Genomic DNA, 25,755 nt, shown 5'->3' on the forward strand with positions numbered 1-25,755 from the left:
TGTTAAGAAAATTTCCGTGGTTTTATTGTATAATGAGGGATTGAAACATCTGAACAAATCAATATCTGGGCGGTGAGGCAGCTGCTTTCTCCTTCACTTCTTTGGGTTACTAGAGCAACTTGTCAGTAGATTAAAAAAAAAAAAAAAGAAAGAAAGAAAAAGAAAAAGACAACCTTTTGCATTACTTAAGTCTTTCCAAGGCATGCGCTGGTACAACACAAACTTCTCCTGTCAGATGCAACTAGTCTAGCATCCAAACATCATGCACAACACCTTGATGGCAGCAGTGCACTGCACCCACTCCCACTGCAGCCCTGCTCATTTGTGTATGATATTTGGAGCATCTGGAGGAGTGTGAATAGTATTGGGAAGAGGAGGGAGGAGGAAACAGCATGGGTGCCTGGCTGGGAGGCCGTCAGCCGAAGTTGTGCAGGGCAAGCCTGAACATGTCATTGGTGCAAACCCAAGCATCGTTGATGTTCTTTAATAGGAACATCTGGTGGAACCCCATGATGGGGTCTTCATCGGCCTGTGAGGAGAAAGAAAATGGTTCCATAAGGGGGCCATTGGACAAGAAGGGCATTCAGTGGTAGAGAAACAGGACAAAGAACGTTGACTTTGGGATCAGGCCCTACTGTCCCGGACTCAAATCCCAGAAGCCAAAGGGTACTTGGGAATGTGAATTGATATATAAGTATGAAATACTGCACTGGGCACATGGCAGGGGCCATTAGACGGCAGCCTGCACTGCTATGTACACTTTAACTGCAGAACAATTCACCTGTTAGCAACAGTAACAGCAGAGAAAACACCGGCCTCTAGAGCCCATGTCTCCCATGTCTGGGCACAAGTGATCAAAGTTGTGGGAAAACAAAATCCCACAGTTAACACTCACCACATGACATACAGTCTCAAAAACTGTAAACAATCTTACTTAAGTGTCTGATAACATGAGTCAGTCCAAATAGGAGAAACTCTGCTAATATGACTGTGGCAAAGAAAAATAGTACATGAGAGAAGGCTCAACCTGAGTTCACAGTGTGACCATTCCTCTATGAAGGAATAAGACAAAGCACAACCATCAGGTAATATGTTTCCTGTCATTTAATCTTTAAACTTCATAATGAAAAAGTAAGAAACCCAGCCAAACTGCAGAAGATCAAAGTGAGTCCTAGTTGAGGTAGAAGTGGAGGAGCCCAACTAACTAGCCTGGTCTCTAGCGTCACCTGTTTATCTGGGAATTATTGTAAGCAAGAAGTAGGCATCAACTGGGAGCTCCAAATTAGGGAGAAACACTGGAAAAACCTGAAGCCAGGTGGGAGGTGGCACTGCTTACTGACCCTAACCTGGGTATGGTGGATGCTGAGCTCTCTGGAAAGGCCTCGTCAAACCCAAGTTCCTATTTGGACACAGGCTCTGTGTAGGTTCTCTTGGACAAGCAGGAAAAACTGACGGGAGGGCACAAAGTTCTTCTGGACCCTGAGAGGCCTTGGGGCTCATCACCCACCTCAGACCTGAAGTCCTTCCCCAGCACAGCCCAGAAAGAAGGTATGTGGGCCTGTTCTGACCCCACCATGACCCACAGGCCCAGGAGACTGAGACCTGGCCAAGAGGCAGTCTATCTGTCCTGCTTTGGGAAACAGGAGGGACATTTTGGAAACAAATTCTGTCCTCGGTCTGCTCGGGCAGGGCAGGAAGAAGGGATGCCTGGGAGAGCTCTTGGGAAGTTGAGAGACAGCAGGAAGGCTTTGAAGATGACAGATTCTGAAAAGGAGAAGGGGCAGTGCAGAAAGAAGCAGGAGTTCCAGGAATTTACTGTGCCCAGCAGGTGGAGGAGCCAGCTGCCAGCTTGGGGAGAGATAGCACAGACACCAGTAGGGAATGATCACAGTCACCTGCCCACAGAAGGCATAGTGTAGGGGCACAGTGGCTTGATACCATATCCCTGTCCTGCTCCCATTCCTCCTGCTCCTTCCATAAAGGCTCTAGACTAGCACTCTCCAATAGAACTTTCTGCAATAAAGAGAAATGTTCTATATCTGCACTGTCTAAATGGTAGAGGCTAACCACATATAACTATTGAGTATTTGAAATATACCTAGTGCGACTGAAGAATGGAATTTTTTTTTTTGAGGTGCTGGGGACTAGTGATTGAACCTGAGACCTCACATGTGGGAAGCTGGCACTTAACCACTGAGCCATATCAGCTCCCCCGGGTGTTCTTTCACTCGCCTTGGTTGTTGTTTTTTCTTTTCTAAAAGGAGGCACTGGGAACCGAATCAGGGACCTCCATATGGGAAGCAGGTGCTCAACCACTTAAGCCACATCTGCTCCCTTGAATGAAATTTTTTATTTTAATGAATGTAATTTAAAATGGTTGCACATGGCTACTGGCAATCATACTTAACTACACAACTCTAGACAAGTACTTTGTCCAGGTGTCCCTTGATAAATAGATCATATCCATAGGGAATACCTTGAGCTGGCCCACAACCATGCTGATGATGCAGCTATCTGGCGTAGGCTGATGGTCCTGTGCCGTGATGCTGTGCTGGATTTTCTGGAACGGAAGGCTCTGCAAAACAAAGAGTGGATGATGGGCTCAGTGAAGCTAGCAGAGTAGGAAAGGAGGCTGCCTGTGCCCCAGCCATTACTCACAGACAACTTCTCCACAATGGCAGCTTTCCCCTGGAACTGCTGTCCTTCCCACGTAAGGCATGATGCATCAATCTGAAAAACACCCAGGAAACCACAGGGTCAGGGCCTCAGAGCACAAGGAGTATTTCTGAGGGACCTAACTATAGCCCAAAAAGGGTCTTGCTTGGGGAAATGACTCCACATCTCAGTTTCCCTGTGTGTAAAGAGGGGGGACTGTGGGAAGCAGATGTGGCTCAAGTAATTGGGCTCCTGTCTACCATACTGGAAGTATGGGTTCGATACCCAGGGCCTCCTAGTGAAGGCAAGCTGGCCCGTGTGGCAAGCTGGCCCACATGGAGTGCTGGCGCACATGGAGTGTCACCCTGTGCAGGACTGCCAGCTAACGCGGAAAGCTGACACAGCAAGATGACACAACAAAAAGAGACACAGAGAAGAGACAATAAGAGACTTAGCAAAACAGGGAGCTGAGAAGGCACAAGAGAATGGTCACTTCTCTCCAACTCTGGAAGATCCCAGGATCAGTTCCCAGAGCTGCCCAATGAGAATACAAGCAAATATAGAAGAACACAAAGCGAATAGACACAGAGAACAGACAATGGAGGGAAGGGGAGAAAGAAAGAAATCTTTTTTTTTTTTTTTTAAAGAGCAGGATTGTGTGAAGTGAATGTAGATCAGTGGTTGAGCACCTGCTTTAAGTCTAAGAGGTCCTGGGTTCAATCCCCAGTACTGCCTAAAAATAAATAAATAAAAATTTAAAAAAAAAAAAAGGAAGAAAAGATGGGGATTATGGGGAGCTTCCAAACTTACTACCAACAGGTTCTTTAATTATACCCCATCATCCCATGGGCACAGGCTGTAAGAGACTGTTTAACAAACTATAGTTATTAAGTAAGCTCACTTCCCAGATTTTAAGGATTGATATGGCCCTGATATGAATACGGTCATATGGCTTCATATGACCAGGGCTCAGCCAAAAGCCATCCTGCTGTGTTGTCAGTCAGCACCAGTCCCAAAAAGCCATAAGAAGTAACTTGGAAATATCTTCTCACCTCTCCAGGGCCCATGCTATGCTCCAGTGAGGCCCTTCTTGCTAATCTTCTGGGCATCCATGGGGTCAGGGAGGTGTGCTGACAAGGACTACCAAGACCTAGTCTGGGCCCTCCCAACTACTGACAGGCAAAATCCCACAAGCACTCCCCACAGCTTAGCTTCTTCCCCTATATAAGTCCTTCCATAGCCCTCAGGGGCAGATATAAAAGATGCCCCTGCTATTTACCAGATATGACATTGGTCAAGTTATTTTTCTAAATCTCAGTTTCCTAATATTCAAAGGAGAATATGCTAAGGAATATATGAAATAATGAACATAAAGTGCTCTTTCAGGATCTTGCTAAAGCTCTTCTCTGGGTCAGGTCTAGTCTGATTGATTTTAAGAAGCAATAAGGAAAAAAAAAAGGAGACGCAATGAGGCAACAGATGTGGTGCAAGCAGTAGAGCACTACTTCCCAGGTGGGATGTCCTGGGTTCGATTCCTGATGCCTCCTGAAAAACAAAGAAACAAACAAGCAAACAGGCAAAAGAGCCAACTCAGGGGAGTCAATATGGCTCAGTGCCAGCTTCCTACATACGAGGTCCTGGGTTTAATCCATGGTTCTGGTACCTCAAAAAAGAAAAGAAAAAAAAGAGAGGGAAAAAAAAGGCAATGAGGCAAAAGTACCAGGATTCCAGAGTCAGACCAGTTCAAGATTTTTTTAAAAAAATCTATTTATGATAATGACAATCAAATAATACCCACATCTGATTTTCTCTCCACTGGTAGGATTGCTCTCTTTTCCTCAAAATTTCTAAATGGTTCCTGACTTTTTGGAAGAAGACACAGAGGAGTCTGCCCACAGCCCAGCATGAAGGTATGAAAAGATAACTCCTCCACCCTGAGCAGACATGCTAGGCAGCGGCCAGTGGTCATATATCTGTGACCAAAAACAAGTAGCTCTTGGTGTATATGAACACAATTAAAATAGCAGCAAATAATGCCTGCATAGGAGGGTTTCTTAAGGAACACACCAGCTTCCCTGGGCTAACCTCATTTGTCTCCCAAGAGAGTTCAGGAGCTTTCAGCTCCCAAGAGGAAGCTGGTCCAGGGACCTCCAGGAAAGCTCAGTGTTGCATCAAGGATGCTCATGGCTGCTGCCACCAGAGGGCACCATAAGGCCTGGCCTCTGCCTGTTGCTGCCCCAACTTGAACAGAGGCATGCAACGGACCGTGTGCACGAATGACAAGCTGAGAACACCGTCCCCAGGGTACCAGGATCCCACTCTGTGGAAGATGGTAGAAGAAACAATGTGTAGACCAGGCAGCTGGACAGGTCTCAGGCCACCTCTTCCATGGAAAGAAGCTCAGGTTGAGGGACACAGCCAAGTCCACACAGCCGGCTGGCTCTTGTGAAGGAGATGCACTGGTTCGACATGCAAATTGATGCCCTAGGGCCCCACTCTCATCACAGAGCTGGAGACTTACATAAATTCCGGCTAGTTGGGTTCTGTCGTTATCAAATATCTGGTAGTAATGGTGAATGAAGCTGGATCCAATCTGCTCCCAAATTGGCTTGTCTCCCATCCTGGAGCGTCACCCGGCCTCGCTGAGACCTGTGGGAGCAGCAAGAAACAGAGGGAAGAATTGGTACTGCAGGAGCAGGAGGTAGTCAGCTGCTATCTCTTCACTCACCCCCACCGCTCCCTGGTCTCCTTGAGTTCTTGGCTGAGTTCTGTTCTCACAGAACTCTGAGAGACCCTGGGAACTGGTAGGAGACCTACTCCCAACTCAGACCAGTACCCAGAGGTGGGCCAGACTCAGCCCTGCCTTTGTGGAGCTCCTGGTTGGTTAGGGAAAGGGATGCCAGAGTCATAGGGCATACAGCATACAGGCTGGGTGCTGAGGGCTGAGTGAAGACCAAGGAAGGCAGAACAGGCCCTCAACGCCCAGAAAGGGAAAGGCCTGTAAGAAGCAGCTAAGCAGTCTCTGTATCTTTTCATTTACTACTTACAAGGCCAGAATTACGGCTATTCTTCCTAATTTGCAGACCAGGAACCACTGGATGTCTTTGTGTAGAAGGTTTCTATTGCACCTCTCAGGTTCTGTCCTGCAAATGCCACCACTCCGTTCCCCACCTCTGCCCAGGGCCTTGCTGGCAGGTGGAAGACCAGCGAGAGTGGAGATAGCTCTTTAAGTCACCACTTCTGACAGGAAGTGCAAGTGATCCCCTTAGTTTCAGAATTACATCTCTGAGGCCAGGAGTCACCCAGGCATTTCCTCACTGATGGAGGTGACCTCCACTTCAGAGCTGATGACATGAGTTCAGAGCACCACAGAGTAATACAGCTAAGGGGTGTCGAAGGGAAATGGAGGTTGTGGGAAGAAGCATGTCCTCTCTCCGTATCCCCCATTCCAACTTTGTCTCTATCTCCTGGGGCTGTCTTCCATCTTGGGTCTCTGAGGGGAGCCCTCCTTCCCGGCAGTAGAGACCATGGCCCCCGCAGAGCTGGATAGAAAACCTGTCCCAGGTAAGAGAGCCACTCTGGCTTTGTTGGGCCCTCCCAGGAGTGAAGCCCACTTCTAGTGCAGGATTCCATGGCAGCAGACCCATGCCTTGTTTGGCAGTTATCTCCAACTGTTGGGGAGCCCACCCTCTCTGTTCTAAAACAGAGCTCTGGGTCAAGGCAGAGAGGAGGTAGGTTTAAGCCTGGCTGGCAAGAGTTAGCAGCAAAAAAATAAGAACAGCAGCAACGGTGGGACCCGACATGAGTGACTGCTCTTCTTAGGGCTTCACTCTCCTCTCTAAAGTAGGGGTAGTTATCCTGATGTTGCTTGTAATGTAAAACTTCACTAAGGGAACCTGTTAAAGCCCTAAGCTCAATATGGTACGTGCTGTGACCTCGCCCAAGACCAGAAGAGCCAGTGGGGAGGGACAGTGCCTTACCCCCCACCCAGCCAATCCTCGAGCCTGTGACCAATACAACAGCCAATGAGGGGACAGGAAGATGAGCCAGTTTTATTTTAGCTCCCTTAGGAGGTGGTAGCACTAAAAATAGAAGCTCAGTGCTTGGATGACTAAGAAATGTCCAGGAAAGTCTAAAACAAGCAGAGGAGAAAGCTTGGACATAGCCACGGCCATTATACAGTCTCAATTCATACTCTGCTGTGAAACAAGTCAACAAGTTGGAAAAGCATGGAACCAATGTCTAGTCTTAGCTGTACTGTCAAGGGGCCAAACCATGGCTGTACTGACACAAATCTGAGTTATGTGAGATAAAGCACAGCTCTGTCCAGCTGCCCTTCATTATCTCTGCCCACCTTCCTCCCCGGGATCCAGTAAGTGTGGCTCACTCTTCGTGGCCTTCCTGTTACGTGACCCCAAGAAGTTTTTCCTGGCCCCTCAAGCCCCGGGGCAGGGGCTTAACTGGAGGAGTGGATGAGGGCTGTCTCACCCTCTGAGCTCAGCCCCCAGCAGGTTAGGAATCCTTCATGAGAGGTCTTGGACAAAGTTTGCAGATCAAAAGAAACAGCATCAGCAAATGTCTGGACACACGAGAAGGAGATGAGGGCATGGCAAAGGTACTGTGTTAATGCTATGGGTCAATAATAGAGGATATATGAGTCAGCCAAAGGGGTGCTGATGCAAAATACCAGAAATTGGTTGGTTTCTATAAAGGGTATTTATTTGGGGTAGGAGATTACAGATACCAGGCAATAAAGCATAAGTTACTTCCATTACCAAATCTATTTCCACGTGTTGGTGCAAGATGGTTACTGACATCTGCCAGGGTTCAGGCTTCCTGGTTTCCACTCTTCCCAGTGCTTGTTTCTTCCTGGGCTTAGGATTCCTCTCTTCCTGAGGCCTGCTTCTCTTTCCTCTGTGTGCTTACTTCCCAGGGCTCCAGCTTAAGGCTTCAGCATCAAACCCCAACATCAAAAACCCTCAACTCTGTCCTTTGCCACCCAAAGGAGTGGGGACTTAACACCCAAATGACATGGCCCAATCAAAGCCCTAATCGTAACATAATCACACCCAGGTACAGACCAGATTACAAACATAACCCATTATTTCTTTTTGGAATTCATAACCATATCAAACTGCTACACTTCACCCTCTGAATTCCAAAAAGACTTTACAATATTTGGAAAAACCTTAAATCAGTTACAATGCAAGTACTAAATCATATCATAATCAATTTAAAGAAATACAGTTTGTCTTGGGGCAAAGTCCTGTCTGCTATAGACCTCTGAAACTTACAAAATAATTCATCTTCAAATACAGAAACAGACAGATAAAGGATAAACATTTTCATTACAAGGAGAAATTGGGAGGGAAACATGAGTCAAGGGTCCTCTACAGTTCAGTAGACCTGCAGGGAATCCTCTGCTCAACTTCAAAGTCTAGGAGTCATTCTTAAGAAGATGGTTTCTTCTCCTTGGGGCCATATGGACCTACCCTTTCCACTGGCTTGCCCAATGGCCATTTTCTGGGTTCCACTCTCATCAAGCATCAGGGTGTCGACCAAGCTCCAGACCTCTCCCTCCAACAGTGTTGGGGTGATTGCCAGGCCTTACCCAATCTTTGTAAAGTGAAGACAACATTCCCCCTAACTTTTGGCATACAGGCTCAACCCTCTCAGAGCAATGAATTGACCACCTGGCCTTCCTTAACCTTTGGCATAGAGGCTCAATGCTCTCAGAGCAACAAGTTAACCACCTGGCCTTACCTAACCTTTGGGGGGACAGGTCCACCCCTCTCAGACCTGTGGGGTGCTGACCTTGATTGGGCCATGTCATTAGGGTGTTGAGTCCCCACAGAAAAAAGGCATGGCAAAGGACAGAGTTGAGGGTTTTTGATGTTGGAGTTTGATGCTGAAGCCTTAAGCTGGAGCCCCGGGAAGTAAGCACACAGAGGAAAGAGAAGCAAGCCCCGGGAAGAGAAAGCCCTGGAAAGAAGCAAGTCCAGGAAAGAGGAAACCAGGAAGCCTGAACCCTGGCAGATAATGACAGCCATCTTGCTCCAACATGTGAAAATAGACTTTGGTGAGGGAAGTAACTTATGCTTTATGGCCTGGTATCTGTAAGCTCCTACCCCAAGTAAATACCCTTTACAGAAACCAAACAATTTCTGGTATTTTGCATCAGTACCCTTTTGGCAGACTAATACAGAATTTGGTACCTAGAAGTGGGGAAGTGCTTTTGCAACTACTGAAATGCTGGAATGGTATTATAAATGAATAAGGGGCATTTTTTTGGAGGAATAGTGTGATGCTTGGAAGAAAAGAGCTACAGTGCTTTGAGGAGACTGTTGATAGCAGTATGGATGCTAAAGAGACTTATGATGCCCTAGAAGTAAATGATAAAACTATCATTGGAAACTAGAGGAAAGGTGATCCATGTTTTAAAGTTGCAGAGAACTTAGTAAGATTAACTCCTGGTGTTTTATGGAAGGCAGAAGTTGAAAATGGCAAGCCTGGGTATTTAGCTGAAGAAATTTACAAAGGAAACCTAGAAAATGCGGCTTGGCTTCTGCCTGCAGCTTACAGCAAAATGCTAGATGAGAGAGATATGCTGAGGACTGAACTGTCAGGAAGAAAGAAAATTCCAAGTCTCTGGAATTCAAGCTTCCAGATGAAAGTGCCCTATTGAATGGGAAATGGACTTTGGCCCAGTGGTTAGGGCGTCCATCTACCACATGGGAGGCCCATGGTTCAAACCCCGGGCCTCCTTGATCCGTGTGGAGCTGGCCCATGCTCAGTGCTGATGCGCGCAAGGAGTGCCCTGCCACACAGGGGTGTCCCCCGCTTGGGGGAGCCCCACGCGCAAGGAGTGCACCCGTAAGGAGAGCCGCCCAGCGCGAAGGAGGGAGCAGCCTGCTGAGCAATGGCGCCGCCCACACTTCCTGTGCTGCTGACGACAACAGTAGCGGACAAAAGAAACAAGACGCAGCAAAAAGACACAGAAAACAGACAACCGGGGGAGGGGAGGGGAATTAAGTAAATAAAAAATAAATCTTTTAAAAAAAAAAAAAAAGAAAGTGCCCTATTGAAGGACTTACTTGGAACTTGTAAATCAGGATTGAAGATGCAGTTATCTAGGAAAGGCCTGTGGAAAGTCTTATTGTCTGATGGCTTGGACCCCTGCTTCTTGCATACTAAACCAGCAAGGTTTTTAAGAAAGCATGTATGTGTGAACAAAACCACTGTCAGCCTGGAATAAAAGGGACATGGAAAGGAGAGAATGAAGGGGAAAGGACCTCAAGAAGAAAACCATGGCAGCTGAGATCTGGAATAAAGACACCACCTTGGGCCAAGAGATGAACTGAACCCATGTGTACAGAGAGGGTGAGTTTGCCCCAGCAGTTGAAGAGGATGGATGTTCCTGCCTGATGTTCTAGGAGAGTTTTGCTGCCCCAGAGTACAGAGAGGGTGGAACATATTCCCCAAGGATTAGGGTGGTTAAAGCCCTAAGTGTAACTTAATCACACCCAAGTACAGACCAGATTACAAACATAATCCGCTATCTATTTTTACAATTCATAACCATACTACTACTACAGAGGGTATGGAGTTTTTCTATTAGTGTACCTAAAACATTCTAAAATTGCCTATGGTGATGACAGCAGAACTCCGTAATGAAACTGAGAGCCACTGTGTATACACTTTGGAGTGTACAAGGCAGGGGACTGCATAACACAGTAAGCCATGGACTGTGGTTAACAGTACAAATACGAGAGTGTTCTCTCATGAACTGTAACAAACATACAATACTAATACATGGTGTTTTAATAATAGGGTGGTATATGGAAAAAATACACCACATGTAACCATGGACTATAGTTAGCAGAAATATATTTTTTTAAAGATTTATTTATTTATTTAATTCCCCTCCCCCTCCCCTGGTTGTCTCGGTGTCTATTTGCTGCGTCTTGTTTCTTTGTCCGCTTCTGTTGTCGTCAGTGGCACGGGAAGTGTGGGCGGCACCATTCCTGGGCAGGCTACACTTTCTTTCGCGCTGGGCGGCTCTCCTTATGGGATGCACTCCTTGCGTGTGGGGCTCCCCTACGCGGGGGACACCCCTGCGTGGCAGGGCACTCCTTGCGCGCATCAGCACTGCGCATGGGCCAGCTCCACACGGGTCAAGGAGGCCCGGGGTTTGAACCGCGGACCTCCCATGTGGTAGACGGACGCCCTAACCACTGGGCCAAGTCATTTCCCAGCAGAAATATTTTGATAAAGTTCTTTCATAATTTGTAACAGATGTTCCACAACAATGCAAGATGTTGGTGATATATGGAAATTCTGCACATAAAACATGATTGTTTCATAAGCTCACAACTTCCCTAAAATTAAAAAAAATAAAAACTTTCTAAGTTTCTAGATTGAGGTGCCCAAAAAGGCTAGACCCACTGTTAATAGAAGTGTCCATTCAGAAATTGACTAAAGTTCTGACAGCCCAATTTTGTAAATATAGGACATTCCTACTGTGGCCAAGACAGATAATTGTCTTCTAGTATCAATTTCTTTCTTATTCCTTATAGTAATAAAGTCCCCAAGTTTTAAGTGGACATGTGGATGTTCAGAGAAGGAATCTATTTGCCAGCCTCTCTTGTAGCCAAGTGTGGACATATAAATCAGTTATGACCAATAGGATGTGAGTTGCTCTGTGTGGCATCTAGGTCACCACCTTAAAAATAAAGCTGCCAACCACTGTTTGGAAATGGACAGTTGGAAGAAAACATGAAAGTCACCGAATGTAGAGGGCAGAACAGCACCTTTAGCCCTGAACTGTTCAAGTCTAGACTATTATGTGCTAGAAAAATAAAACTTTTTGTTTGAGTCACTATAAAAGAAAAAAGGAGAGAGAGATGAGGACAGGCAACTTAGAAGGTGGAGATGGAGGTAAAGGTAACTAAGGCCGGAAGCTGACCTGAAGACAAGTGCCACTGTGTGGTAGGACAGTGGGGTGGAAGAAGTGTGGGAGTGGTTTTTTCCTTTTTCAATATTATTCTTAATGGTGTGATGATAAATTTACAATACAATGCAAAAATAACAAGTATTTAGTAGGGAGTAGGAGTGGAGGGATAAAGAGACAGCAGGGTCCTTTGGTATGGCACAGTGGGGCAGGACAGAACGGGGTGGAGCACTCTCCTGAGGGACAGGCTAGCTCAAGGGCTCCCAGAAAGTGTAAGAAAGAACCTTCAAAACTATCTGAACTGCGGTCTTTGTTTATAGATGCCAAGAACAAGCTCTACAGCAACACCAACCTCTCAGGCCTGTTTGACCTTCATGTGCTCATTTCCATGTAGTCATCACAAGAATCATGTGATCAGACTCCACTGTCATCCAGTTTTACAGGTGAGAAAACTGAGGTTCAGCGAAGGGGGGGGAGGGGGTACCTTATCCCAAACCCCAAGCTCATCCAGTATATCAGTGCTGTCACCTGGGTCTTCTGGCAATGCCTGAACTTTCCTTCTGCTAACTTAACTCTTTGTATCCCTGAACTCTCAACTCTAGGTTGGCATGTCCCTTCCCAAAACACCTTTGTCTCTAGGTTGAAGGCTAAAGCCCTTGAGCTCCTCAGGTAGCCATCCATACCTATCCCTCACTCCCCAGCTTCCCTCCTACCATGATCCAGCTACACACACACACACACACACACACACACACACACACGTGCATACATACATACCAGAACCCACTGAGTGCTTGCCCACTGTGATTTTGAACAAGGGAGTCTCCCTACTGGATGCTGTCCCTCCCCTCACCTGCTAGTTCCCACTCTTCCCAGTTACAATTCAGACCCAACCTATGTGGGCACTCCTTCTCAAGCTCAAATTATGACCATCCCTAACCCCACCCTAGCCAAGCCCTCCTTCATGTGCAAAACCACATCACCACACCTGCTCCTCTGCCTGAGAGCAATGTGACTAGGCTGTGAGGTTCCAGTGTGGTTCCTGGCGCCTCCCCCAAATTCCCCCACAGGACGTGGCAAACTAACTGCAGAATCTAGTTGCTAATTCCAGTCACTGTGCTAGATCCACCTTCTACTTCCCTCAATTCATGGCAAGGGAGCAGCATTCTGAGTCAAAAAAAGAAGCAGGGTGCACGGCCCCACTCCCATGCCCATGCGATAGAGGAGAAGGGTCCAGGCCAGACTGGCTGGGTGCTCCCCAGAATGGCCAGCAGGCCTTGACCTTCTTTCTAAAACACTTGCTGTGGAAATAACAGGCCTAGAAAGAAACGAAATGCCAAGGCTCAGAGGCAGCCTCCTATCAGATCGAGGACTGTCCTTCATGATGGCTTCTACAGCTCTTCCAAGAAGGCCGTTGACCATGCCATCCCCTGCCTCACTCCCATAGTCCACAGGCTGACCAAGGCCAGGCTCCTTGAGGAACAGAAATGATCTTGATAACCTCTCGCCCATTAAGAATCAGACTTCACTGACCCTTGGGCTCTGTGGGTGCAAAGACCCTCTAAGAACGTCTCAGAAACTGGCCCTCACTAACAAATTTGCACAGATACAGAGACGCCCTAGTCTTGTGAGTAGTATTAAGTTGTTCAGACTCCCTGAAGTTTAGCCACAGACCCCAGGTTAAATGCAGATGGTTAATATCAGGATGGCATATGAGAATTCTGAAATTTCTACATGATTTCTCTGTACCCTAAAACTTCTCTAACAATAATAATTTTAAAAATTTTAAAGGGGGGAAAAAACACAACTCTAGCCCAGGAGATCCCACTGGGCAACAGAAAAATTTCATTTTTATCCTCAAACTCTGGTTCAGTGCTCCCAGGGACAAAACTTGAAATAGCAGTGTCCAGCTGATGGATAATATCTCATTTTCACTAGTACTTGTTAGGCATAGAAATCGCTTAGAGCTCTACATGCATTTGTTTCAATAGCACCCTGTGAGTGAAGCACACATTCCACGTCAGCGAAGAGCAAGATGAGGCTCAGCAAGGTTAGCTAAGGTTAGCTCATGGTGACTAACCTGGTAGATGGTAGAACTGAATTAAATCAGGTTCGGTGGACTCTTGGGAACATACACTGGGGCTTCTGCCTCCAAAGGAAGATACCAGGCAGATTTCCACACCAAACCCACCCTTCCAAACAACCGGCGTTTTCAAGGGGGATGATGTCATAGCTCTCCTAAACCTTCAAGGTTACAACCCTGTTCTATCATTCCTAAATCAGCAAAGTGGGGATAGATCCTGGCCTAGTTAGACCTGGGACAGGGATGGGGGCATAAGAGTGATAGGGAAGGGGACATCACTTACTCCAGACTGGTACACAGAAAGACACTTGCATGTTTGAGGGTTTATCATCGAGGCCCACAGGGGATGCCAGCAGATGTGCCAACCCCAGAGTGGGGCCCTTGAAATCAGGTACCATCTGTGCCATTCCCCTCACTATAAGTGAGGCCCCAAGCACAGCCCTGAAACATGGAGCCTGGGTAGGGCTCCTCCAACAGGCAGAATGACAGCCAATCATGGTTTAAACCTCATGAGGCCAAGGCATAGAACATACGTTGAGGTGAGAGAGGGAGGAAGAGGTGGGCTGCCACCAAAGATGGGCAGACACTGCAGGGTGTCCATCCTCAGGAACAAACTGCCCCACTGATTTCATGGTCCTGTACCATGGACCTCCGAGTTCTCCAACATCAACTCCTGCTGCCAGTTCTGTCCCTCCTCTGCGGTTACACTGGGCATGCTTGTTTTTGGAATATGCTGAGCCTACTCTCACCCCAGGGCTTTGTAACTGCTGATCCTTTTACCTGGCTCACTCTTCTACTCTTCTCCATAGATGTTCAGTAACTTCTTCACATCATGTATGTGTCCTTGTCACATGTGTCACCTCAAATGTCACCTCCTCATAAATACTTCCCTGACCCCTCAGTCTAAAGAGCCACCCAGTCACTCATTTCACCATCCTATATTGTCTCCTTAGCATTTCTCACTATATTAAATTGTCTAATATATTTATGGTCTGTTTCCCTTGGTGCCTGGCCCAACCCTCAATAACCCTTTGTCAACTAAATCTGTGAATACATAGGAGGCTGGGCTCTGGAGAAGTAAGTTCTGGGCAAATCTAGCTCAATTAAGTGGCCCAATTCCCTTCCACCCACACCTTCTGTCCAAGTCGTCAGGAAATACTTCTTTCTCATGCACCCAGCCATGTAGTTGCATGAAGCTGTGTGGTGAGTGGGCCTTGGCCTTGGCCCTCTCTCTCTTGCTCCCAAAGCCCTATTCACCTGAGAGGCAGCAGGCCCCACCCTCATAGGCTTGGCCGTCAGTCCTGCTCCACTTCTCCATCATGGTATGACCCTCTGAACCTGTCTCTTGATCTGTCATTGGGGGGATGTTAGTGGGAGGAGTCACTGCTAGCTCCTAGGTGAACGCTAATCAACAGCTAGGAGGATAGGAAAGCGGACATGGCCCAATGGATAGGGCATCTGCCTACCACATGGGAGGTCCGTGGTTCAAACCCCGGGCCTCCTTGACCCGTGTGGAACTGGCCCACACGCAGTGCTGATGTGTGCAAAGAGTGCCCTGCCACGCAGGGGTGTTCCCTGTGTAGGGAAGCCCAATGTGCAAGGAGTGTTCCCCTAAGGAGAGGCACCCAGTGCAAAAGAAAGTGCAGCCTGCCCAAGAATGGCGCCACACACACGGAGAGCTGACACAACAAAATGACTCAACAAAAAGAAACAGACTCCTGGTGTTGCTGATAAGGATAATAGCGGTCACAGAAGAACACAAAGGGAATGGACACAGAGAGCAGACAACTGGCAAGGGGGGGGGGAGTAAAAACAAAAAAAACAAAACAAAAAACAGCTAGGAGGATGGTGAGTATGTCAGCCTCCTGCAGGCGACACCAGGCGACACCATACCATGGAGCAGGCCACCACCCAGGAATGGCAACTGCCCAGTCTATCACTTTCCACCACCCTGAACTCTGCAGAGAAATCAACCAAGGTCTGGCACTCAGATGGCTGAGCAGGACAAAACCCTTTCCTGGGGTAGTCATCCAGGGCTAGATGTACCCAGCGCCCTGAGGGCCTTTTCCTTCTCTTTTGCCTGAAGGGACGGCTCGAGAGCCAGGGCTGCTGAATCCTGAGATCTGCCTGCTGATCTCTCTGCTCTGTACTTACTTAATAACTGGTAAGTTCACTTTCCCTGGATCTCTGGGGCTCCTATCCTTGCAGACAGCTCTCATCTGTGAAGGGAGTCTCAATCCATGAATTGGGCTGTCATGTACATGGGGTTGGCTCCCCACTAAGTGTCCACCCCATGGTCTGCCACCAGCATGCCTGGCCATCTCTGCTGAGACACCCTGAGAATGAGCTGAGGAGAATAAAGGGATGAACAGGGAGCCCATAGGCAGTGGAGGAGTGCCTCCTGTAAGCCACATGTGTATGTATGTTCTCTCATCCAAGCCTCATGACAAGCCCTGTAAAGCTGGTATGATTATCCTCACTTTGTAGATGAGGAAATTGAGGCTCCAAGAGGTTAAGAAAGAATTCAAGACCACACTGGACCAGCAGCATAACCAGTATTAGAATGTCCAAGAAACCGATCTGGATTGGAATGGCTGAGAGCCAATGTGGACATGTGCAGAAAGCACTCAGACGGCAAAATCAGGTGGAGAGGAATGGAACCCAGGCCCTTTCTTCCCCTCTGAAATCAGCAAGCCCTAGTCCCCATAGGAAGGAAAGCACCTAAATACACTCTCAGCCTGTCAGAGCTGGTTTATACCATAAGGACAACTGAAAACTTGCAGTCTACTCGGCCTGAAACCACCTGCAGGTGGAACCAATGTCTCTGTACAGAGACTTCAAGGGAGCAGCAGGCTTTCCAGTTTCTGCCCTGGTAAGACCCAGTACCTCAGAAAGAGTATTGGAGGCAGTAAGAAACAAACATCAAATGAAATGTTATGTTGTATATGGTACCACAGGAGGGGAAAAAAAGACTCAAAATCTCCCAGTTTACTAAGAATACTGAGGCACACAGCCCTAAGTTTCCAGGTACCTCTGACATCAGACATACCACTTTGGTGAGGAGGGGATTCCCCATTTCCAAGTTAGCCCCCTCTCCAGCCAGGGGACTTAGAGAGCTGGCACACAGCAGGAACCAATGACAGACAAGGCGTAAGCCCAGGGCAGTGAGAGAAGTTCTCAGTCAAGGCAGGTCAGCCTGTGCAGTGAGACTTGGGGTCGGGGAGCAGGGCCACTACCTCTGGCCCTCCTGTGTCCCTGGTTCCCTGACTGCTAAAACATGATCCCTGCTACAGCCAGACATGAGCAACTGTATTCTGCCCACAAGAGCACACTCCTGCTGATGGGGTGAGAAGGGAGATGCAGCAACACAGAGTGCTGCTGCCTAGGATGATCACGGCACATGGGCCTGGAATTCACTCCAGGGATAACCCACCTTCTGCTGTCTGAGGGAGTGGAGAATTCCTGCCACATATGGTCAAAGCCAGAGAATCACAGAATCTCAAAGTTGGGGAAGAGAAAACCAACTCAAACACAACTCCCAATATACAAACCTCACCCTCAAAAGACCCATGAGGAGGGTCAGCTCAACCCCAGCCCATAGAAATTCTATCCTGTGGAAAACTTTTTGGAATCCCCCCAACATTCAAAGAACATAGCCTCTACACCAATTATTCCTCTGTACTGGAGGCCCCAGAGAGCAAAGGCTGAATTGGATTCTTTTTTTTTTCATGGCAGCCATATTTGTATATAAGGGGAAATCTGGAAATAGACATCCTCCTGCAGTGTATGTATTTACAAACTCGTTTTTCTTAAACTTTTATTTTAAAATAATTTCGAACTTGTAGGACAGTTACAAAAATACAAAACTCTAAGAAAACTCCAATAAACCCTTCTCCCATACCCAGATCCACCAACCTTTTAACATTTTACCACATTTGCCTGCCCACCCACCTTCCTGCCCTCTCGCTTTCTCTCCATCCATCCATCCATCCATCCATCCATCCATCCATCCATCCATCCCACACACCATCTACCTACCTACCTACCTACCTATGTGTCTGATATGTATTCTAAACTGCCTCAAAACTGGATTGGACTGGATTCTAAACTGGGTTTAAAAACAAGCAGTATCAGCACTGCTTAAGTCTGCTGGCTCCTGCCGCTATCTAACCCCTCAGGCCAGGGCCATTTGTTGAAGGAATACCCCAGGAGCCTCCTTGGCCAGGTCTGCTGGCCCTTCCATCTCTGGGGAGGAGTCAACTGTCTCTCAACCTGGGAAAATGCTCTGATGGGTACCACTTCAGGAGCAACCTCATGGCATTTGAATAAATGTGACCATGTGAGGGTCTCAGTGGCAGAGGCAAAAGTCGTGAACCCAGAGGCTAGTTAGGGGATTGGAAAGCAACAAACAAAATGCTTTTGAGAGTTCCAGGCACTGTGGGGACACCTAGCAGATAGGTGTAGACTACGAGTAGACTGTAGAAGCCAGGAGCCAGACTGAACAGCCATAACAGTTTGGAGTGGTGACAGACTCACTAGAGGGACCCCAAACCCTTGTGGCCCACAAGCCACGTATACCTTGGTCTAGGGTACCTGCCAGACACTGGAGAGAAAAGTGGGACTAGAGGCAGCATTTCTTCTTTGGGGCTCCAACCATTTGGAAGCCCCCTCTTCTGAGCTCCTGTAAGTCTCTTCAACTTAGCCCTCAGCATATAATCCCATCATTACTCCTGTCTTCACCCACATCTTTCCCCCAGCACCAGGACTGGGTAAAATTCATTTTTCTACCTCCAGCCTCAGCCCATAACCTGATACACACAGAGACAACTAACAATCATCGAATAAACTCATCATTAGTGAGAAAGAAGAAAAAAAAACTTCACGCAAGATACTAATGCCTCACTAATGAAATTCTGGAATTTTTCATGTAAGGTGCCTACCAGTTCTAAAATTTGAGAATTCTGTCTGTCTTAGAACATTCATCCCATCCTAACCCACCAACTACAAAAAAAAGCAGAATAAAGTGAGAAGCAGCTTGGAGAGGAGTTGTGGACTTAAGGTCACTAAGGGATCTAGTTTTGAGCTGGTTGGGAACCCAGGCATCCTGACACCCTGCTCCCCATACTTATGCAGCCCCATCCTGACTGTCCTCTACCAAACCCAATTTTCCCACACAAACAGAGGGGGCAGAGGCTCTCCAGATCCTAGAGTATCTCAGGGTTATTCTCTGATCTCTGAGACCAAGATGGCCTGCCAAGTTCCAGAAAAGTCAAGGGCTTCTGGGGATCAGGATGCCCAGCAATAGCAAGCTGACCCCAGAGAAAGAAGTTACAGGAACTTCTAGAAGGACTGGCATGAGGGGACCTGGACCTGGTTTCTTCCTACTCCTGGGTAACCTTGGAGAAGGAAATTTTTTTTTTTCAAGTACTGGGGCAGGGATTGAAACCTGGACCTTGTATGTGGGAAGCTGTCACTCAACCATCAAGCTACACTGGCTCCCCTGAGTTGGTTCTTTCACGTGTTTACTTGTTTGTTTTGTTTTTGTTTTAGAAGGTACAGGGAATTGAACCCAGGACTTGTATGTGGGAGGCAGGCACACAACCATTTGAGTCACATCCGCTTCCCAGAACAGTACCTTTTTGACCCTGAAGAAACTGTGCTTAAGCTACGTAAGGCCTTGGAATGTGCAAACTAATCCACAGCCACAAGCCTAACTCCCCTGACACCTGCAGAGAGAGTCTTCAAATGCTTCTAGCACTAAGATATTGCACCTCACTGACCCTATGTGTACTCTATGGGTAGGCCCTTCTTACTGCCCACCTCCAGGCAAACCAGGCCTCTTCTGAGCCTGCAGAATGAACCTGGCTTCCATGTCCTCATAGGCTAGGATATACGAACTAGAGAGTTGAGCTCAAGGAAAGGAGGCCTGCGTGAGGAGGTCTGGGTAGCATCCCTGCCTGTTCTCCAACCAGGGAGAATGACTAGGCAGAGAGGAATTCAACTGCAGGAAAACATCGGTGTTTAGAGCCCAAAGACCAGAAAAACATCACCTGGGGAAATATTCACAATGGAGAGAGGCAGGGGACAGTGGCCTCATCATTGCCCCAACTCAGTCCTCCTAAGGGACTTAGCTTCCTGCTTGCTGCTGAAGCATAAGTCTTCACAGAGACTGAGCTGCTTCTTTAGCCCCTATTAGAACTGTGGATTAGAAGCTGCAGCATGCCACAGGAATGAAGCCACTACAAGCTACCTCTTCTCCAAGCCCCACCCTCTTCTCTGGACTGGTTCCTGAATTTATTGTCTCCAGATCAGCCGTGCCTCTGCAAAGCCTGAAGCCCTTTACAAAGCCTGAAGCTATTCTTCAGCCAGTTACACTCCTTCTTCCAGAAGTCAGTGAGTCCCTGGAGCCATCACCAAGGGTAATTTCCCAAGACCCAACCAGCTTCCAGCCTGTTCAGAGGCAGCTCCAGCTGTAGAAGGGAGCAAGCGAGAGGAACCCTGACTGCAGCTTCCAGCCCCCCAGCTCTAGTTATGCCACTGAGGCTTCAGAATCTGAACCCTACAACCAAATGTCCCCCACCCCCAAGGTTCTTTGCAGGCCAGCCTCTTCTTTCACAGTGCGCTGATTGACCTCAGGCCCGGAATCTACCTTGCATTCCATTAAATCCCACCTCATCACCACCAGTCCTTATCAGAACAGTCATCTTCTCTCCTGGGGCAGTTCTAGGCTAACCCCGGTAGGGGAAAGATGTGAAGATTAAGCTAGGTGTGTGTGTGGGGGGGTGGGGGGTGGGGGGGGCTCTAATCAGCTTTGGAGGTTCACAAATCCAATCTCACCTCCTCGGCTTCCCTACAACTAACACGCCCAACCCACCCAGAGCTGGGGCCTGGTCACTGATAGACAAGGGCAAGGACTGGACCTACAGGTCCAAACCGCAGCTCCTTTCACAACTTCAGGTCCAAATCCTCCAAGGCCGGCTAGGGGTAAAGTCCCACGTGGGACCTCCTACCCCACCCCCACCCCGGTCCCAGATTCCCTGATTAATCCTACCACAGAGGAAAAGCTAGACTTGGGTTTCACAGAGGAGCTAGTAGATTTCGTGCACTCCCAGCAGCAGACAGGTAAGGGGAGTTTTCACCTACACCCTAGCCGAGCTAAGGTCGGGAACCTAGACAGGGTCCTAAGCCCGGGCTGCGGCAGGCGGGAGCCCTTACCCATGTTGACTCCGGAGCGGGTCGGGTGGTGTTACCCATCCCCGGATTCTTCGCAGACCGGTGGCAGGAAGTGGGATTGGGGTCGGCCTGCCAGCCTGCCTGCAGAGCTTGCGGGACTCGGGCAGGCCGGGCCAGGTCATACAGGGCGGGGCCCGGGCAGACCGGTCCGAACCAGAGAAAAAGGTCTGGCCAGAGAACAGCCGCTGCACCCACCGTGGGCACGATATGGCCGGGAGAGCTGCCTGGCGGGCTCTCTCTGCATTCTCCCTGGCCGCCGCCTCAGAGGACCAGCGGGAGGCGGAGCCGCGCGCGACACATGGCCCCGGCCCCGCACAGCTCCGGGCCGCCGGGGGGGGGAGGGGAGGGGCCACCCGGTGACTCGCAGCGGAGGCTCCGGACGGCCGGAGCGCAGCTCCTGCGGCCCAGTCCCCGCCCCGGCACTCTGGACCCGACACTCACCCTAGGGGCTGGCACGATGGCGGCAGCGGCGGCGGCGGCAACCCAGCGCGGTCTGCGACCGACTGTCCCTTCCCCCCTGCCTTCCCTCGCTCGCCCTGCTGCACTCTGGGAAATGCAGTCACACCGAGCTCTTTTCTGTTATAGGTACCCTAGAAGAAAACTACAGTTCCCGGCTTGCTAGGCGCCGAGGCCCACACACTGCCCGCAGCGCGGGAGGTGAGGCTAAGTCAGGGAGGGAGGCTGCCGGGGCAAGCCCCTGAGAATTGTGGTCTAGCGGAAGCCTCTGGAACACCAGAGGTTGGCGCCAGGCTAGCGTCAGGACTTGGTTATCTCCCGGTCCTAGTCGGCCTTGCCCCGCCCAGTCTCCGCGGCCGATGTGGGTTAACCCCCCCTTCACGGGAGGCCTGTCTTGTCCTAAACGGGCCCCGCCGCCCCACCCTGGGCCCCTGGGTTTCTTCTGTTCGTGAAACCCTCTCGCCTTGGCTTGGCAGCCCCTTGGGCTCCTAAGAGTCGTGCTGCCGGCTAAGGTCGGGACAGATCCCACAGCTGTCCCAGCATTAGAGCTCCGTGTCCCAGGGCCACTTGGGCCCAAAGCTGGTTTAGAGCCGGCGACACTTCTCGGGCCCAGAGATGCAAACGTTCCTCTTTTAGGGGTGCCTAGAGAGAAGGTTCAGTTGCTGCCTGCAGCCGCCCTACTCTTACTGGTACCAGTTGGGGTCCCTAAAACATTCTCCTAAGTTTTTGTTATATATATATATTCTTTTTTGCAGCAGCAGCAGCAGCAGCAGCAGACTAGGCAGTTTGGTTTTTTAATTAGTGAAGAGAGATAAGAGATAACTGGATTACCCAAAGCTCTCCAGTGATTTAAGTGATAATAATTTCCCTCCCACTGTTGCCCTTTACTCTGAGGTAAACCCATTCCATTGTTAACTGTGACATTGCAAACAAGTGGAGGAAGGCCTATACTGGGGAAAGAGCTCTGCAGCTAATCCAGGGGACCACAGGTAAAGGAAATGGCTATAGGCTTTCTCCAAGTAGTTCCGCATCTTCCTTCCTGGCCAGATACCTTTGAATACTACTGTTCTTCCAGAAAGGTTTTGCACCTTTACCATCTCCACCCCTCCATGCCTAGTAAGACCAGGCTCACTTTTTGCTTATGAAATTCCAGGTCTCCACCAAACTTTGCCTGACTAGATAGATGTATTGTAATATCACCCAGCCAGTGAGAACTCTGCATTGCCCTGCTTGCTTGAGGTGTGACTGGGACCTCTCTTGCTCGTAAGTCGTCCTCCTACCCCCAAGGAACTAATACACTGGACAGGTTATGTGCACATAACTTCCAGACACAAAGGAGAACTGGCCAGAGCCTGGCCCTCACCCTGTCTTGGGAGTAATGCTGATATTCAAGAAACAAAGCAGAAACAGAAGTCCCTTCAACAAACAGGAGTTAAAAGGCACAATAGTGTGGCCTGAGCCTGGAAACATACTCACTCCTAGCAAAGAAGAATGGGGCCATATAAGAGACTGACCCACAAAGGGATTTAATCCCAAGCAGTCTGTAAGGGCATTGCCCTGCTTCTACCACTTCACAACCAACCAGTTAACCCTAAGGAGGCAGAGATACCCAACCAGGCACCTGCACAATATACCCCTCACCCCCTCTATCTCCACCAGACTTGTTACCAATTCAGTGTCAAGGTACCAGGAGGAGAGCCAAGAAAAGGCGCATTTCAGGCCACCCCAGCTTGCAACCACAGGGCAAGACCTCAAAAGTGGCTTTGTCCATAAGTACTAGAAAGGGAACATGTCTTATAGAGTCCAAGAGGTGTCTGTACCCAATATCCATAGTAAAGAGGCCAGCTTTAAAGGCATTTGCCTCTCTATTGACTTTGAGCTAAATTACTTGGAGCTGAGGACAAAAATGTCACCCTCTGCCCTCCAATTTACAATCTAAAGAAAGTTGGATGCAGCCAAGAAAATGAATCAAGAGGGCACAATCCCAATTCCTAAATGCCCTCTATATCCAGCTCCTCTGCACTAACAGTGTACCAAGATCAAAAGGAAACTGTACAAGATTCCTTGTGCCTGCAGTAGCCATGGCTAGGTCCAGCTAAAGTCTTGACTGATTTATTAAGTAACTGTATACCCATGTGTGTCAAACACTGTGCCTGGTCTAAAGGATGTAAGGTGACCAAAATTCACCCCAGCTGAGAATTCAATAAGCAATTCAAGACCCTTAGAGAAGTGGATGATCACAATTCTTAGTTCTCAGTTCTTTCTACTGTTAAAAGGATGCAGAGAGATAATCCATGGACAAACTGGGACCATTTGTGCAGTTTCCAGGTTCTGTGGAGTGAGATTGGCCAGGAACTCTGTGAGGACATTATGTGGGCAAGATCAACAAGCTTTTTCTTTAAGGAGAAACCTGATCATTGAAGCCCCTCCACCCTCAGGGTCAGCCTGGTCCTTCAGACCTAAGACCAAAGCCTGTCAGGAGAACTATTTCCCCTGTTTCAGGGACACTTAGCTGAGTCCTTATAAAAATAAAACTGCCAAACCCAAATAAAAACCTTACTTTCTGTTTAATTCGTTTTGCCAAACAAACACAGTGAAAACTTTAGTCTGACTAATTGTACAGAAAATAGAATTTGTAACCAGTAGCAAACATAACAGGATAAACCTAAGTCCCTGGCAAGCTGGATCTCCATCAGCAGGTCACCCAGATCCCGTCATTGATGGTCTCCTGGGGAGGAAGGTCCTAGGAGGCAAAGGTACAGATTTGCCAGTCCCCATCAGAACCAAAGGCTGCTCGTAGGAAGGAAAAGCATGAAAAAGGGGAGGAGAACTGATGTCACTTGAATCTCTTATCACTACACACAGAAGAGTTGTCTCTGATTGCTGGCCAACCTCAAGGTGTTGTCTTCTTAAACCCTTCCTAAACCCATGGTCCTTGGGCATCCCATCTGAATTCCTAGGGGGTTCAAGTTCAATGATTCTGAGCCTCTGCTTAACCAGAATCTGCAACATAAAACTTGGGGGAAGTACCAAGTCAAAATTGCTGGTGTCACCAGTGCAGTCTGGAGCGCCAAACTGCTGCTTCAGAAGGAAACAAGTGAGGGTGCCAGGTCACCAGCAAGAGTCCAGTTGCTCTAAGCCTCAGTACTGTTAACCAGTGCCCCAAGAGTATGGGGGAATTCAACACGGCCTGAGGTCCACCGGGGCTGGCAGGGTCCGGGAATCCTGAAGGCCACAGGGAGACCCATTCACATTCCATGCTTCTTGCGGATGACAGCCATGGCCAGCAGCCGATCCTTCTCGCGAAGTTCTTCCCGCAACTTGGCCTCGGTGAGACGCAGGTGGCGGATACTGCCCTTCATTTCCTTCATCTTCACCTCCATCAGCGCCAGGATGTCCCGCTGCTCGTTCAGCTTGCGCAGGAGCTCCTCCTCTGTGGTGCCTGAGGACAACGAGTATGAGTGATCTGAGCCGGTATCAGGGAAGCCTTCTTCCCCCACCACCACCAACTGGGGACCCATAGGGCACTCAGCGGCCTCCAGCCCTGCGGTGGCTGCCTCCAGCTCCGACGCGGCAGCAGCGGCTGCGGTGCCCTCTGCGGCTGCGAACTCCACTTGTACAGTCAGGTCGATGGGCTTCACGTCTTCTCCGGTAGGAGTGCTGGGCGCCGGGGGCAGGGATCCCGGAGTCTGGCTACTGTCCACGGCGGCTTGAAGGGTGAGGAGCACGGCCGCCGAGGCAGATACCAGATTCGGCTGCAGCTGGGCGGTCTGGGCAGTGGTGGCCGATGGCGACGGCTGCTGTTGCTGTTGCTGTTGTTGCTGCTGCTGCTGCTGCTGCTGCCTGCGGCGAGCGGCCGCGGCCCCTGCAGGTCTGCGCGCTACTTTGCGCTCGTTGACGCCGCGCAGCGGGAAGATGGTGGGGACGCGTACCGTGTAGGTTTTGCGGCCGCCCTGGAAGTGGACGCTGCAGAGACGGTGGCCCGTGGTGGGCTGGAAGGTGGAGAAGCATCCACTGACGCCGGCGCGGGATACGTTCTTAAGCCACAGACGCCGCAGCTCAGCGTCCTTGGGGAACGTGTAGAAATGCAGCGCCTTGTCCCGGTGCGAGTTGTTGTAGCAGCCCGGCACGCAGCACGTAAAGCCAGGCATGGCTGCGCCGCGCGGCCGGGCCCGGCCCACCGGCCTCCCGCGCCCTTCGACGGCCTGGCTGGTCCGCCGCCGCCCGCCCCTCGACGGGCGGCGCAGCGCGAGGCCTCGGGCGGCCTCCCACTACTGCCGCCCGGCGCGGCCGGCCCGGCCCGGCGCCCCGCGCCCAGAATATGCTTCCCTCCGGCCCGCGCCGCGCCGCCCGCCCGGCTGCTCGCCTGCGCTCGGGA

At 49.4% G+C, this 25,755-nt stretch overlaps 3 protein-coding genes across 5 annotated transcripts in view; 1 reads left to right on the top strand and 2 right to left on the bottom strand.

The window, feature by feature from the left end:
• NUTF2 (nuclear transport factor 2) lies at positions 1–21,479 on the bottom strand. Of its 3 annotated transcripts, none has more exons than XM_004459657.5 (5): positions 21,363–21,479; positions 5,177–5,304; positions 2,659–2,730; positions 2,477–2,575; positions 1–529 (listed from the first exon to the last, which is right to left on the bottom strand). In XM_004459657.5, the coding sequence occupies exons 2-5, from the start codon at positions 5,273–5,275 to the stop codon at positions 416–418; spliced, it is 384 nt and encodes a 127-aa protein (XP_004459714.1). In that variant the 5' UTR covers positions 5,276–5,304; positions 21,363–21,479; the 3' UTR covers positions 1–415. The 3 variants fall into 3 exon arrangements, with proteins under 3 accessions (XP_004459714.1, XP_012381048.1, XP_012381049.1); XM_012525594.3 differs by having other exon boundaries at positions 20,904–21,456; XM_012525595.4 differs by lacking the exon at positions 21,363–21,479 and adding an exon at positions 21,117–21,240.
• Positions 11,941–25,755, top strand: part of CENPT (centromere protein T) — a 23,102-nt gene continuing 9,287 nt past the window's right edge. Inside the window, exons 1-2 of the mRNA XM_058279836.1 lie at positions 11,941–12,048; positions 15,775–15,852. The gene's annotated coding sequence lies outside the window, so the exon portion shown is untranslated. The remainder of the gene's footprint in view (positions 12,049–15,774; positions 15,853–25,755) is intronic.
• THAP11 (THAP domain containing 11) lies at positions 23,926–25,620 on the bottom strand. Its single transcript, XM_004459658.5, has one exon. The coding sequence runs from the start codon at positions 25,526–25,528 to the stop codon at positions 24,626–24,628; it is 903 nt and encodes a 300-aa protein (XP_004459715.1). The 5' UTR covers positions 25,529–25,620; the 3' UTR covers positions 23,926–24,625.

Source organism: Dasypus novemcinctus, chromosome 18, assembly GCF_030445035.2.
Source record: "Dasypus novemcinctus isolate mDasNov1 chromosome 18, mDasNov1.1.hap2, whole genome shotgun sequence".
Taxonomy (NCBI): domain Eukaryota; kingdom Metazoa; phylum Chordata; class Mammalia; order Cingulata; family Dasypodidae; genus Dasypus; species Dasypus novemcinctus.

Excerpts from the sequence above, each read along its gene's own strand:
- NUTF2 (XM_004459657.5), bottom strand. The coding sequence starts at position 5,275 with ATGGGAGACAAGCCAATTTGGGAGCAGATTGGATCCAGCTTCATTCAC. Across the intron at positions 2,731-5,176 it reads CCCAACTAGCCGGAATTTAT|ATTGATGCATCATGCCTTAC; the intron begins GTAAGTCTCCAG and ends GGTGTTTTTCAG. Across the intron at positions 530-2,476 it reads TGGTTGTGGGCCAGCTCAAG|GCCGATGAAGACCCCATCAT; the intron begins GTATTCCCTATG and ends TTCTCCTCACAG.
- THAP11 (XM_004459658.5), bottom strand. The coding sequence starts at position 25,528 with ATGCCTGGCTTTACGTGCTGCGTGCCGGGCTGCTACAACAACTCGCAC.